This window comes from Amphiprion ocellaris, chromosome 6 (assembly GCF_022539595.1).
Source record: "Amphiprion ocellaris isolate individual 3 ecotype Okinawa chromosome 6, ASM2253959v1, whole genome shotgun sequence".
Classification (NCBI taxonomy): domain Eukaryota; kingdom Metazoa; phylum Chordata; class Actinopteri; family Pomacentridae; genus Amphiprion; species Amphiprion ocellaris.
The window spans coordinates 65,617-78,781 of NC_072771.1; the positions used below are offsets into that span (position 1 = coordinate 65,617).

At 42.5% G+C, this 13,165-nt stretch overlaps 1 protein-coding gene across 1 annotated transcript; it reads right to left on the reverse strand.

The window, feature by feature from the left end:
* Positions 1-1,776: 1,776 nt before the first annotated feature.
* Positions 1,777-10,538, reverse strand: LOC111569039 (noelin-like). The gene is made up of 6 exons (XM_023270976.3): positions 10,252-10,538; positions 6,622-6,771; positions 6,322-6,477; positions 5,906-6,125; positions 5,388-5,494; positions 1,777-4,943 (listed from the first exon to the last, which is right to left on the reverse strand). The coding sequence occupies exons 1-6, from the start codon at positions 10,318-10,320 to the stop codon at positions 4,281-4,283; spliced, it is 1,365 nt and encodes a 454-aa protein (XP_023126744.1). The 5' UTR covers positions 10,321-10,538; the 3' UTR covers positions 1,777-4,280.
* Positions 10,539-13,165: the final 2,627 nt, after the last annotated feature.

Genomic DNA, 13,165 nt, shown 5'->3' on the forward strand with positions numbered 1-13,165 from the left:
TTAGAAACACACAGTGCAAAAACACAGAGAACATTATATACACAGAAGATGCTTTTTTTGTTTTTTGTTTTTTTAAGAATATTATATACATGAGGATGAGGTTGAAACAGTTATTGCACATAAGTGGTATGGGTATGTAAGAAAAAGTGCAGCAATAACAGAGGTAGACTATGTTCTACAGCAGCAAAAGATCACAGCGGGTTCCTGTCAGCTAAGAACAGGAAACTGAGGCTACAATTCAAATAGCCTCACCAAAACTGAACAACAGAAGATTGGAAAAACGTTTCTGGTCTGACGAGTCTCCATTTCAGCTGCAACATTCAGGTGGTCAGAATTAGACCTAAACACCATAAAGCATGGATCCATCCTGCCTGGCATCAACGGTTCAGGCTGCTGGTGGTGTGATGGTGTGGGGGATATTTTCTTAGTACCAACTGATGATGGTGTTAGAAGGTTTTTTATATTATCATTAATAGTTGTACTGTGAACTGTGTTAACCCTGATTGTAACATATGATGTTTTCATATATAAGCTATGCATTTACCACACCCATCATACTTTTCTTATTTCTGCTCTTCACTCACACCCACATTCAACTTTATTCACTCCCATTTACTTGCATATCATTATCCTGTAACCCACCTGTATAAATAAAGGATGACAGGGACCACCTCTTTGTAACTTACACTAGAAGTGTCTCGTTGCACTGAGTGGGTTACCCTTGCTGCAAGTACAGAGAAGCCTCCGTGTCGTTCATCACAGCGAGCGGTTCCTGGTTGGAGAGTGAGCCGCTTAATAGCTCTCCTCTCTGACAGATGGTTTAAACTCTTTATATGGGGGGACCCATCTGCTGCTGGAAGGGGAGTTGAGAAGGACAGAAGAGGTAGAGGGGGTGGAGGACAAGGAACATATAACACACAGTTGGATACATGTATGATCAGATAAATGATACATACAAAGTAGAAGCGAACATTGAAATTGATTCATAGTTTACTGTTATGATGTATGGCTCTAGCATAAATATACTACATATATAGCTGGTAGTAACATTCAAGTGAGGGTGATGCAGAGTAGATTGATGGAAATGGGCAGCTGGAAGCAGTGGGCTGGAGGAAGGTCAGCAGCAGCAGCATCCCACAGATGGAGATTAGGCCAGTTGGTGGGAGAACCACCACAGATCTGAAGCATCCAGCTCTGGGATCAGGGACACTCGGAGAAAGGACACAGGGAGAAACAGAGTGAGTGTAATGCAATAATGGTATATATATATTAAATAAAAAGGATCGATAGAGAAGGGCTCAGTGCATCCAGAGAGGTCCTCCAGCAGCCTAGGCCTGTAGCAGCAGAACTAGGGGCAGAACTAAGGGACGTCCAAGAGGAAGACTCCAGCTGACCCCCTCAGGGTCCCCCAGACAGTCCTAACTATAAGATTTGTCAAAAAGGAAGGTTTTAAGCCTGGTCTTAAAATTAGAGAGGGTGTCCGCCTCCAGAACCCAAACTGGGAGCTGGTTCCACAGGAGACCTAAGTATCCAGTTTTGATGTGTCAACTTGGAATGAACGTGTGTAAAGCTGACAAATCAACCTGGTTTCCTCCTTCTGATCTATCAAACTGTTTCTATGCAGTAAATTTCAGCAGTCAGTCGAGACACTTTCTAGCCTGCTCCGTGCTGCAGACACTTCAGTTTGCTGGATGGTCAGTGCTAGAACCTGACTGCCTACAGGGGTCTTTAGAGGAATAGTGATGGAATAAGAAACAGTGCTTTAACAAAAACAAGTGGGCTAGAAAATGTTATTTTAATAACAATTTTTAACAGTGTTTCCCACCAACATCCTTTTCATGCAAATGTTATCAAATTAAGCCTCTGAGTTTCATTTTTCTTTTTAAAAAAATTTGGGTGAGGAATCCAAAACACGGCAAATATTAAGGCCATTGGTCATAATAACTGAGCTATCCTTCTACATTTTACATGCAGTCTGTTGAATAAAAACATCTCCTTACGTACGCCACAGTAAAACTGCAGTCTGAATGAAATAGAGTAGAAATCTCTTGCCATAGAAAACAAACAAGCAAGCTACTACAATTAAATCCTTCAGTTAATTATTAAAATGAAGTACAGCACTCCACTCTTATTCCCACAGTCACATAGGAGATACACTGACAGCAAAAGAAAAGAGATGCGAGAACAAAAAAGAATCTCTGAGCTCATGTGTGGCTGACAGAGTTTGAACAGAACCTGCAAAGAACATTTCTAACATGCTTCCACTGACTTGTCTCTCAGAAGTTGTTCTTGATTCATCCTGTCTGACAAACCACATGGTAGAAGACACTTCTGATGCTGAAGGAAGCTCTTAGAGTTTGACGTGGAGCCTGTGATTCTGCAGAAGAATGGTTGATGTTTAGCTAGTTAACATATTTAGATAGCTAGCATGTGCCGGATTTCATGTGCGATTCATTTTCCTATGAATAGAAGCAGGGCTGAGTATGAACAAACAGAGCAGGAAGTGAACAGTCTACAAATATTACTGGAAACTGACAAAAAGTGTGTTGAACTAGAATCGTATTCTGTCCCTTTAAGGACTCTGACATGAGCATTAATGGACCAGCAGCTCAGTGAAGCCATGCACAATTACACAACAGTTGTAGGTAACCATCAGGCACCAAACACACAGGTCACATTTTCAATGGCTAAACTTCACTTTAAAACTTACTTTAACCAGCTGTAAGAGCCAACAAAAGGATGAATTTAGAGTTAATTCTAGATAAAATGAAGGAGAGAAAGATCACATGTAACATCTGCTCAAGCAAAAACAATCAATTTAAAATCAAGGGAAGAGAAACAAACATTTTATATTGCTGTATTTTACACAACAGTAAGAAAAGAATTAGAGTACAAACAGTACGTCTAGTTTCATAAAGTCAGAAAAGATTTTCAATAGAGGAAAAAAATCTATCACAAAACATGTGATGCATTCTTCAGTGTAAATAATTTCACCATGGTGGTGTCTCTTACTGTGAAAGACAAAGTTTCATTTCTGTGATTGTATCAGCATGTGGTTTCAGTTTGAAGTGCATTTGTGTCCAATACGTCAGTTATTGATCTAAAAAAAACATTCATTGGTAAAATCAGTCAAAGACGGAAGTTAACAGTCCAGTGCTTTGTGAAACATTCCAGCACTGAGAGAGGTCCAACAAGTTTTTACAAACAGAAGGTTAGGGTTAGCTTCTTATGTAGGAATGTTAATGTGGAAGGAAGACACTGCGGCTTAAGCAGCAGTTCCTTTTGGAGCTCTTGGCTGAACCACCAAACAGCCTCTCCTGGTTCTAACTCTGCTGTTTGGACAATAGACTGACAGTGGGATGGACTCCAAAGTCTACTGTTCAACAAACTTCAATTAAAACTTAACAGCTGTAACAATGTCTGGCAGGAGAGCAAACTAAAGAGCCACTGAAGGTCTAGGAAAAACACAAACAATAAATCCAAGTGATTCTCAAAGGGAAAAAGTCAGGAGAAAAGTAACAAATCCCAAAAAAAGCACAAAAACCAAACCTGTGCAGGAGGAAGCAGTCGGGCTGCAACACAGAAAGTGAACATTTCTAAAGACAAATGATTGGGAAGACAAGACACAGCTGAAGTTCATGAGGGCAACCAAAAGAGGAGGGAAACAGACAAAGCCAGGAAGTAAAAACACAAGCAACACACAAGGGAAGGTGATTTCAAAATAAAACAGGAAGTATCAGAAAAGTACATGAAGACTAAAAGAGAGACAAATGGGAAAGCAAGCAGGAAGGAATCTAACAAAAGAAAACCCATAAGAGCTGCAGGTCTACTGTTTAATAGTGGACAAACTTCCAGTTCTAACTCTTTACTGCTCTCCACAGAGTGAACGAGGACACAGTTTAGGAAACATGTTGAAGTTCTTGGAGGATGGATTTTTTTTTTTAGATAGAGTTAAAGTTACCCAAACCCCTAGCTAGCTGTTTCTCCATTTTATTGAAAAACCTCTCTCTGTCCTGGAAGCACAGAAATTAACCTGATACCTTTTCCTCTTCTGACTCTCTGAAAGTCAGAGAACATTAAGATTTATTGTATATAAAAGAAATTGTGTAATTGTAGTGTATCATCTGATAGTGTACAACTAATTAAGGGGTTTGTGTTCACTCTTCAGTGCTATATTTATTCTTTAATTTTAATATTTAAAATGACAGAGCATGTGTTGCTGTCATTTAGATTGATTTCTGCATGGTGTATTAGTAACATTATACTCTGTTTACTTCATGTTACTGGATTATGTGGTACAGCGTGACGTTGTAGAGAACTTGGTGGCCGTTGTTCCAGGCATAAAGCGCTCTGTCTCGAGGGTTGTAGTCAAGCATGGACAGGTGGCTGTATTTATTGGTCAGAGGAATGTCGATGTACTCGTAGGTGGAGGAGTTGGTGGAGTAGGCATAGTACACTTTGGTTCCACCTGAGTAACCGTTGGTGACGTACAGGGTTCCACAGATCATGAACGCCTCGCCAGCACTGCGTTTTGGATGGTTGGTCGTCCAGCTGCGGATGATCTGCAGAGTGTTTGGGTTTAACTGGCTGAGGACAATGTTCCCAGCATTCTGATTGGTAGCGTAGACGGCCCAGAGCCCGCCTTCGTCCACCATGAGGTCGATGTCGGAGTGTCCCCCCCAGGAATAATGGTACATGTTGTTGTAACCAGCGAAGTCGAGCTGTCGCGAGCGGCTGATGAGTGACGTGCCGAAGTCGAACTTGATGATGGTGTGACTCTGAAACTTGTTGAAGTAAATGGATCCATTATAAACCACCTGCCCGGTACCGGACCAGGGGTGAGGCAGACGGTGAGATGTAAAATTATCTGTCATCATGAAGTCGTACATCGACTGATACTCCCTAACAAAACGGTTGTTATGGTAACCATCCATGTACCACACCTGTTAAAAAAAAAAAAAAAAAAGACAGCGACAAAGTAAGTAATGTGAAAATAATTTACAACCATAAAAGCATTAATATGATGAATGTATGTGTTCCATGGAAGTGTGGTCTCAGCATAAAGAACGTGTTAGCATCTAACAGCAATGATTCTCTAGTTAAACAACAGGAAGGATTCCCGATTCTGGTTCATCTCTACCTGTTCCCACTGAGCCTGAAACAATGGAAACACCATCTCACATGAACTGCTATTTCACTCTCATGTACGATGACTTGTTAAAGGGTGAAGTAGACAGAGCTGCTGTTTCAGGAAGTGATGGATTTTAAACAGATAAGGTGCAGATATGTTGAGTTTTATACCAGCATAGCTAAAACCTTTCCAGATAGTCAGAGTTTGCCTGGAAATGTGGTTTACATGTTGTATTCATGTTGTTGTTGAGACTCACTCTGTTGTCTCCAGCCGGAGCGAGCGGATCCATCATCCATGATCCAAACCTAGATCCAGATGTCTTGATGGTGATTGGCTCAGAGATTCCCGTCAGCTTCCCACAAGCTGAAAGACAAACAGCACTATTTGGAGTTACAGGGTGGACAAAATAACAAGAACATCCCCAGACGAGATTTCTTTAGGTACTGGACTTTAGCTTTGAAAATGAAGTCACCATATTTTCAGAGCACATTTAAAACAGCAGATGGTAAGATGAAATGCTTTGGACTACGCAAAGATGAATGACATTAGAAATTTACCCAACAAGGATAATTATTAGGGTTAAGACACTCAGATAATGTACATTCTGCACATTGACTGATTTAAATGTTATCACAGAGTGTTTGTCACTCTGAAAATCCACAGAAATCAGTGGAACTGCAGAATAAATGTACAACAGATTGATACCTTGTGCACATGTTTTCCTCGGTACGGACTCTCTGACAGTTTGTCTGCTTTCTACTGTTTACTACCCACCCAGCCTCTGCATGCAGGCCCTCAGCCGGTCCTCCAGGCTCATCACTCGGCTGTGGAGCTCCTGGTAGTCCAGACCCCCCATTTGTTCCTGCAGCGTTCCCAGCAGCTCCGTTACATTCGCTGCCTCCTCTTTGAACTGTCGGACCAGCAGAGCATCCGCCTTGTATGCCTCTAGGACTGGGATGAGTGGACGTAACTCCTCCATCTTGGCTTTGATGGACTGACAGACAGCAGAGATAAAGACATTGGGCTGAAGGAGGTCTGAGCTGCATTTTATTGTGGACATTCACTAGATTTGTAGAAAGTGATACAGTGAACTGCGAGTCAGTGTAGTGACTCGTCCAAACATTTAGGATTATTTTAGGAGACAGAATGACTGGTTGGTGAGTGGTATGATGTCATGATGTGGGCGGTACCCTGTACTGTCTGGCGATGTTGGTCTCATGTCCATCCTCCACCTGTTTGAATTTGTTTTCCAGACCTTTCAGTTGAACTTCCATCTTCTCCACAAACTGCAGATCTCTCTGAGTGCGCTGATCCAGAACCTCGATGGACTGACTCATGTTCTGCACCTGGACACCAAGAAATACATGAAAATAACCATCCACCATTACACATAACAGATGTTAATAACAAACATCAAACACATCCCTACATCCACCAGTAGACAGTACGTTTCTACTAACTGATAGCAGTATTATCATCAGTACTGTTACCTTTTCCAGCAGTTGTCGTAGCTGTTTGGTTCGAGCATCTCTGGAGCAGACGGTCTGCTGCGGAGCCACCACTGTACAAACACAGCGACCTTCAGAGTCCTGAGCTGAACTGTACACCTGCCAGCCCTCCTCAGGGGTAGAAGGACCCACCTGTCAGAGGAAATGAGATGTGTTGCTCATTAAATCAGGTAAAGAGAGGGGCAGAGGGGGCACTCAAGCCTTCAAACCTGCCAGACGGACCTCAGGGAACAGTACTCAACTTTTTATGTTCTTCTTCTGCAGAAATCTTTTGAATTATTAAAACCAAAGGCAAACATGCACTTGGTGCCCTCTGCTGGCTACACTCAGCACAACACCATAACCTATTTCCCGACAACATTCCAAGATGAGACCAGCTGGCACAGGTGCTTACGATCGTCTTTAACACCTCACTGGAGCAGGCTGTTGTTCCATCCTGTTTTAAATCCACCACCATCATACTAGTGCCCAAAAAATCCACCATCACCTGCCTCAATGACTACCGTCCTGTGGCACTTCCACCCATCATGATGAAGTGCTTTGAGAGGCTGGTAAAGGACCACATCATCTCCACACTGCCCCCTGGACTCCACCCGTATCAGTTTGCTTACCGGCCGAACCGCTCCACAGAGGATGCCATCTCCTCTGCTCTTCATCTGAGCATCTGACTCAAAATAACCCTTCTGGGCACCCGTAGTTCACTGTGAAATACAACTGCTGCTACTTTTTATACTGCACATGCTATATTGATGCTACATCTTCACTGTAAAATAAATGTGCAGATGTGTATGTTTACAGGTGTGTGTGTGTGTACATATATTTATGTCTCTCTCTCTCTCTGTCTCTCTCTCTATATATATATATATATTTTTTTTTTTACATGTATATATTGAAATTGTTTTTTTCAGAATAAATTTTCGTTTTGTTTTTTTATCAGTCCGATGGCAAGCTTTTTTGCATCGAAATTTCAGTCTGATGTGCACTAGTGTATGTTCTGGTTGACAATAAAGTGGCTATTCTATTCTCTTCTGAACAACTTCTTTCAGCTAGAATCAACAATATTCTTATTTGTTTATTGTGCATTTATAAAAATCACATTGTTTTACAATTTGTCATGTCACAGGTTTAAAACTGAACTACACAACAGTTCCCTCTCTTCAATACACCTAAATATCAGCATTTTTGATTGATTTGTTTCTTACATTTCTGACATGAAGCACTTTAAAGTATTGATGGTTTTTATTGCAGTTTTCTTTGCATTTATAGATATCTGTAGCTGCATCATCAGCAACACTCTGAAATGTCTTTAGAGTCAGAAGAGCTGCTGTTAGTCGGGTTTTAAAAAAACAACACAATCTGAAAGCGAGACTGGATGGAGAATTTAAGGATGGAAATGAAAAAGCTGCTAAATCTGTGAAAATCAAAGAATGTGTTAAAGACGTGTTAAAATCCAGAACAGAACACAGAAACCTGAAGGACATCACACTTATGAATTAGATGTTCTGGAACAAGCCTCCGGCTCTCCTTTATCTCCATCAAGAACCTGGAAGATTGGAAGTGAATGGCCGTTAGCTGACCCAACCACCGTTTACCTTTTTCTACTGCTGTGTTTGCTGTTTCATCCGTCATGTTCTTGTGATCTTTTAAAGCTGTATGTTGCTTCTTTCATCCTTCTGCTCTGTGTGTCAGAACTTCAGCATCTCGACACTGAAAATAGACTCGATGTGAATTCGACCAGCAGAACAAACTGGTTCTTCATTCAGAGTCTGAGACAGACTGATGTGTGTTCTTCTGTTTCTACTGGGATTGGTAATACTGCTAGTAGTAGCAGTAGTATATGCAATACTATGAGATGGAGTTGTAGTTGTGGGACTGAGTCATCGTCATCTCTAATCTGCTGTGGGTTAGATAGATAGTTTAGGTTAGGTCAGATAGACAGACAGACAGACAGACAGACAGATAGAAAGACAGACAGACAGACATGGATGGATGGATGGATGGATGGATGGATGGATGGATGGATGGATGGATGGATGGATGGATGGATGGATGGATGGATGGATGGATGGATAGATAGATAGATAGATAGATAGATAGATAGATAGATAGATAGATAGATAGATAGTTAGATAGATTAGGTTAGGTTAGGTTAGATAGTTTGATAATCTGGATTATTGACAGATTCATTACTAGCTGATTAAATCCAATTAGAAAACCTTGAGTGACTGTTTAAAGCTTCATCACCCTGAAACCAGGTCTACTGGGTCAGTGATGGAGGAGTGAATACTCTATTCTGATTGGCTGTAAGATGTCCACTACTTCCGGATAAAGGACTAAACAGCTCCAGTGAAACTGCTTTAAATTACCGTGCAGACTCTGTATCTAAGCTTAGTAACCATAGCAATGAGAATGCCTCCGTTTACAACATGGAGCTACTAATAAAGCTAGCAATGATTTTATTTTCTTAGTGTTTTTTGGAGAAAATAGAAACTTTGACTAATTACGCAGCTGAAGAAAGAGATGCAAGTTAAAATAAGAAACACAAGACGAAAAAGATGAAACCAGCCAACACCAGAACAGGCGGTTTGGACTCAGAGAACAAATGGATGCTGGTTGTAAATATTTCATTTAACCACTGAGTGCAGCGTTTAGTGTCTCTGAACCACAACCTCAAAAACACTCTGATCCTGTCAACCTCTGGATCCTTATCAATCAATAAACCAACTGAGTTGTAAATCAATAAACCAACTGAGTTATCAATAAACAACCAACTGAGTTATCAATCAATAAACCAACTGAGTAATCAATCAATAAACCAACTGAGTTATCAATCAATAAACCAACTGAGTAATCAATCAATAAACTAGCTGAGCTATCAATCAATAAACCAGCCAAGTTACCAATCAATAAACCAGCCGAGTTATCAATCAATAAACCAACTGAGTAATCAATCAATAAACCAACTGAACACGCAGTCACTCTGAAATGTTTCCTTCAGACTGCAGCCGACAGTACAACTATTTAGTTATTATTATTATTATTAGCTAGTTATTACTACTAGCTAGTTAGTTATTAAACTAATTAGTCATTATTATTATTAGTTACTACTACTAGTTAGTCATTACTGTTAGTGTTCCACCGTGTTCCACTGTGCTCCAGTGTGTGTTCTACTGTGTTCTAGTGTGTGTTCCAGTGTGTTTTAGGTTGTGTTCCATTGTGTTCTACTCTGTGTTCCAGTGTGTTCTAGTCTGTGTTCCAGTGTGTTCCAGTGTTTTCCAGTGTGTGTTCCAGTGTGTGTTCTAGTGTGTGTTCTAGTGTTTGTGTTCCAGTGTGTTCTAGTGTGTGTTCCAGTGTGTGTTCCAGTGTGTTCTACTGTGTATGCCATTGTGTTCCAGTGTGTTCTAGTGTGTGGTCCAGTGTGTTCCAGTGTTTTCCAGTATGTGTTCTAGTGTGTTCCAGTGTGTGTTCCAGTGTTTTCCAGTGTGTGTTCTAGTGTGTTCTAGTGTGTGTTCCACTGTGTGTTCTAGTGTGTGTTCCACTGTGTGTTCCAGTGTGTGTTCTAGTGTGTTGCAGTGTAGCAGAAGAGTATACATAGAAGCAGAATGATATTACCAGAGTGACGTGGGATCCGATCAGCAGCAGCAGCAGATAAGCGTTGAGCAGATTCTCCTCAGACTCCATCTGATCCAAACATTCACAGCTCCTGGTTGACTGTCGATTCAGCTGCTGGTTAACTGGTTACAAAGCTGCTGGTTAACTGGTTATAAAGCTGCTGGTTAACTGGTTACAAAGCTGCTGGTTAACTGGTTATAAACCTGCTGGTTAACTGGTTTTAAAGCTGCTGGTTATCTGTACTCTGCAACCGTCTGTCTCTCTCTGCTCTTCGCTCTGCTCCTCCTCCTCCTTCTTCTTCTCCTCTGATGCGACGCCAAAAATCAGCCGAGTGGAAACAAGATCCTCCAGCTCAGAGAGAGAGTGTGTCTTTGTGTGTGTGTGTGTGTGTGTCTGTGTGATGATGATGTCACAGCCTGGCTGGTGAACAGATCTGTGGAGCAGCAGGAGGAGGAGGAGCTGTCCATGGTGCTGAGAGTGTTACTGTGTGTGTGTGTGTGTGTGTGTGTGTGTGTGTGTGTGTGTGTGTGTGTGTGTGTGTGTGTGTGTGTGTGTGTGTGTGTGTGTGTGTGTGTGTGTGTGTGTTTCTCAGGAAGCCATTTGGCCTCAGGCAGAAAATGTCGGCGCTTTATGAAATATTTCTGTTTTCACGTGTTTATCACTGAAACAATAAAACAGGTTTATTTTATCGATGATGTTTAAGATTTTAAATCGGGAATAAAATTATATTTGTAATTAAATAAGATTTAATTTCTGAGAGACTTTCATTGTCTGAACCTGTTAAATTCTCCCTCTGAGGCTTTATTCTGTATTTTTGGTTCAGATTTCAGGAGGAGGTTTAAAGATAGTTTGAACAGGGATGAGAATTTTCCGCGGATCCGCGAAATTCCGAGTTTTTTTCCGCCGGAAGTATAGTTTTTGTGAATCGTGTAAATCCATTGAGAAAATTGTAGGGGGGTAGGGGTAGGCAAGCGGTCGGCCGACGCGTCGCGAGCCGAGGCTTGTGATGGCCATCCCACCGTGATGGCCGCCCGCCGTGATGGCCATCCCGCCGTGATGGCCATCCCGCCGCCGACATCTTTCGGCAACGCGCATTGCAAAATCAGATACAGCTGTGAGAACGGAAATCGGCATTGCTATCTGTAAACATCACTCGCTATTTATAATAATAATAATAATAATAATAATAATAATAATAATAACAAATTTGATTTATAAAGCGCTTTTCCAAAAACTCAAAGACGCTGTACATAAAATACAATAAGATAAAACAAAACAGTTAATTAAAATCAGTAGATAGTAAAACAAGTTCAAGATAAAATACAGAATCACTTAAGGAAAGCAGATCTAAAAAGGTGAGTCTTTAAAAGGGATTTAAATGTGGTGAGGTTGGTGCAGTCACGGAGGGCATGGGGGAGTGAGTTCCAGAGTGTGGGGGCGGCAATGGCGAAGGCTCTGTCCCCCCAATGTCGCCGGCTGGTCCTGTGCGGGATGGAAAGGAGGTTTGTGTGGGAGGAACGGAGATTCCTGGGGGGGGTGTAGGGGAGATGCAAATCGGTAAGGTAAGAGGGGGCAAGATTATGGATGGACTTGAAGGTGAGGAGAAGCAGTTTGTACTGGATGCGGTGTGAAATGGGAGCCAATGGAGGTTCCACAGGACGGGGGTGATATGGTCGTGAGAACAGGTTCAGGTGAGGAGTCAGGCAGCAGAGTTTTGAATGTGCTGAAGTTTATTGAGAACTTTGGAGGTGGAGCCGAAGAGAATGCTATTGCAGTAGTCAAGGCGCGAAGTGACGAAGGCATGATGAGGGTTTCAGCGGCTGAGAAGGAGAGGAAGGGGCGGAGACGGGTGATGTTGCGGAGATGGAAATAGGCAGTTTTGGTGATCTGATTAATGTGGGGTTCAAAAGTGAGGTTGCTGTCAAATATTACACCGAGGTTACGGATGTGAGCGGAAGGAGATAGGGTGGTGTTATCAATGGTAATGGGGGAGTGGGGAAATGGTGTGAGTGATTTAGGTCCAATAAAGATGAGATCAGTCTTGTCGCAGTTTAGCAGGAGAAAATTTTTCCTCATCCAGGATTTAATGTCGGCCAGGCAGCTGGAGAGAGAGGGGAGGGTGGTGGTGGCGGTGGTGTTGGTGGAGATGTAGAGTTGGATATCGTCGGCGTAGCAATGGAAGTGTAGGTTGTGGCGGCGGATGATGTTGCCGAGGGGGAGGAGGTACAGGATAAAGAGGAGGGGGCCAAGGACTGATCCTTGAGGGACACCATGGGACATGGGGGCGGTGGGGGATGTGCAGTTGTTGACCTTGATGAATTGTTGTCTAGTAGTGAGATATGATGTGAACCAGGTGAGGGCGGTGCCGGTGATGTTAATGGAGGATTGAAGGCGGGACAGGAGGATGGAGTGATTGATTGTGTCAAATGCTGCAGAGAGGTCGAGAAGAATGAGGATGGTGACTTGTCCAGAGTCTGAGGAGAGGAGGAGATCGTTGGTGACCTTGAGGAGAGCAGTTTCAGTGCTGTGATAAGAGCGGAATCCGGATTGAAAGGTTTCATACAGGTTGTTGGAGGTGAGATGAGTTTTCAACTGGGCAGCGACGACACGTTCTAATGTTTTGGATATGAAGGGGAGGTTAGAGATGGGCCGGAAGTTGTGAGGGGAGGTTGGATCCAAACCAGGTTTTTTGAGGATGGGGGTGACAGAGGCGAGCTTGAGGGGTGAGGGGACACAGCCAGTACTGAGGGAAGTGTTGATGATGTTAGAGATGAGGGGGGAGATAACAGGGAGGCAGTTTTTGAGGAGGTCAGTGGGAATGGGGTCCAGGCAGGATGTGGAGTTTTTAGTTCCAGTGATGAATTTGGGCAGGTCCAGGGGGGAAACGGGCGAGAAGTGGGCCAGGGGGGGAAAG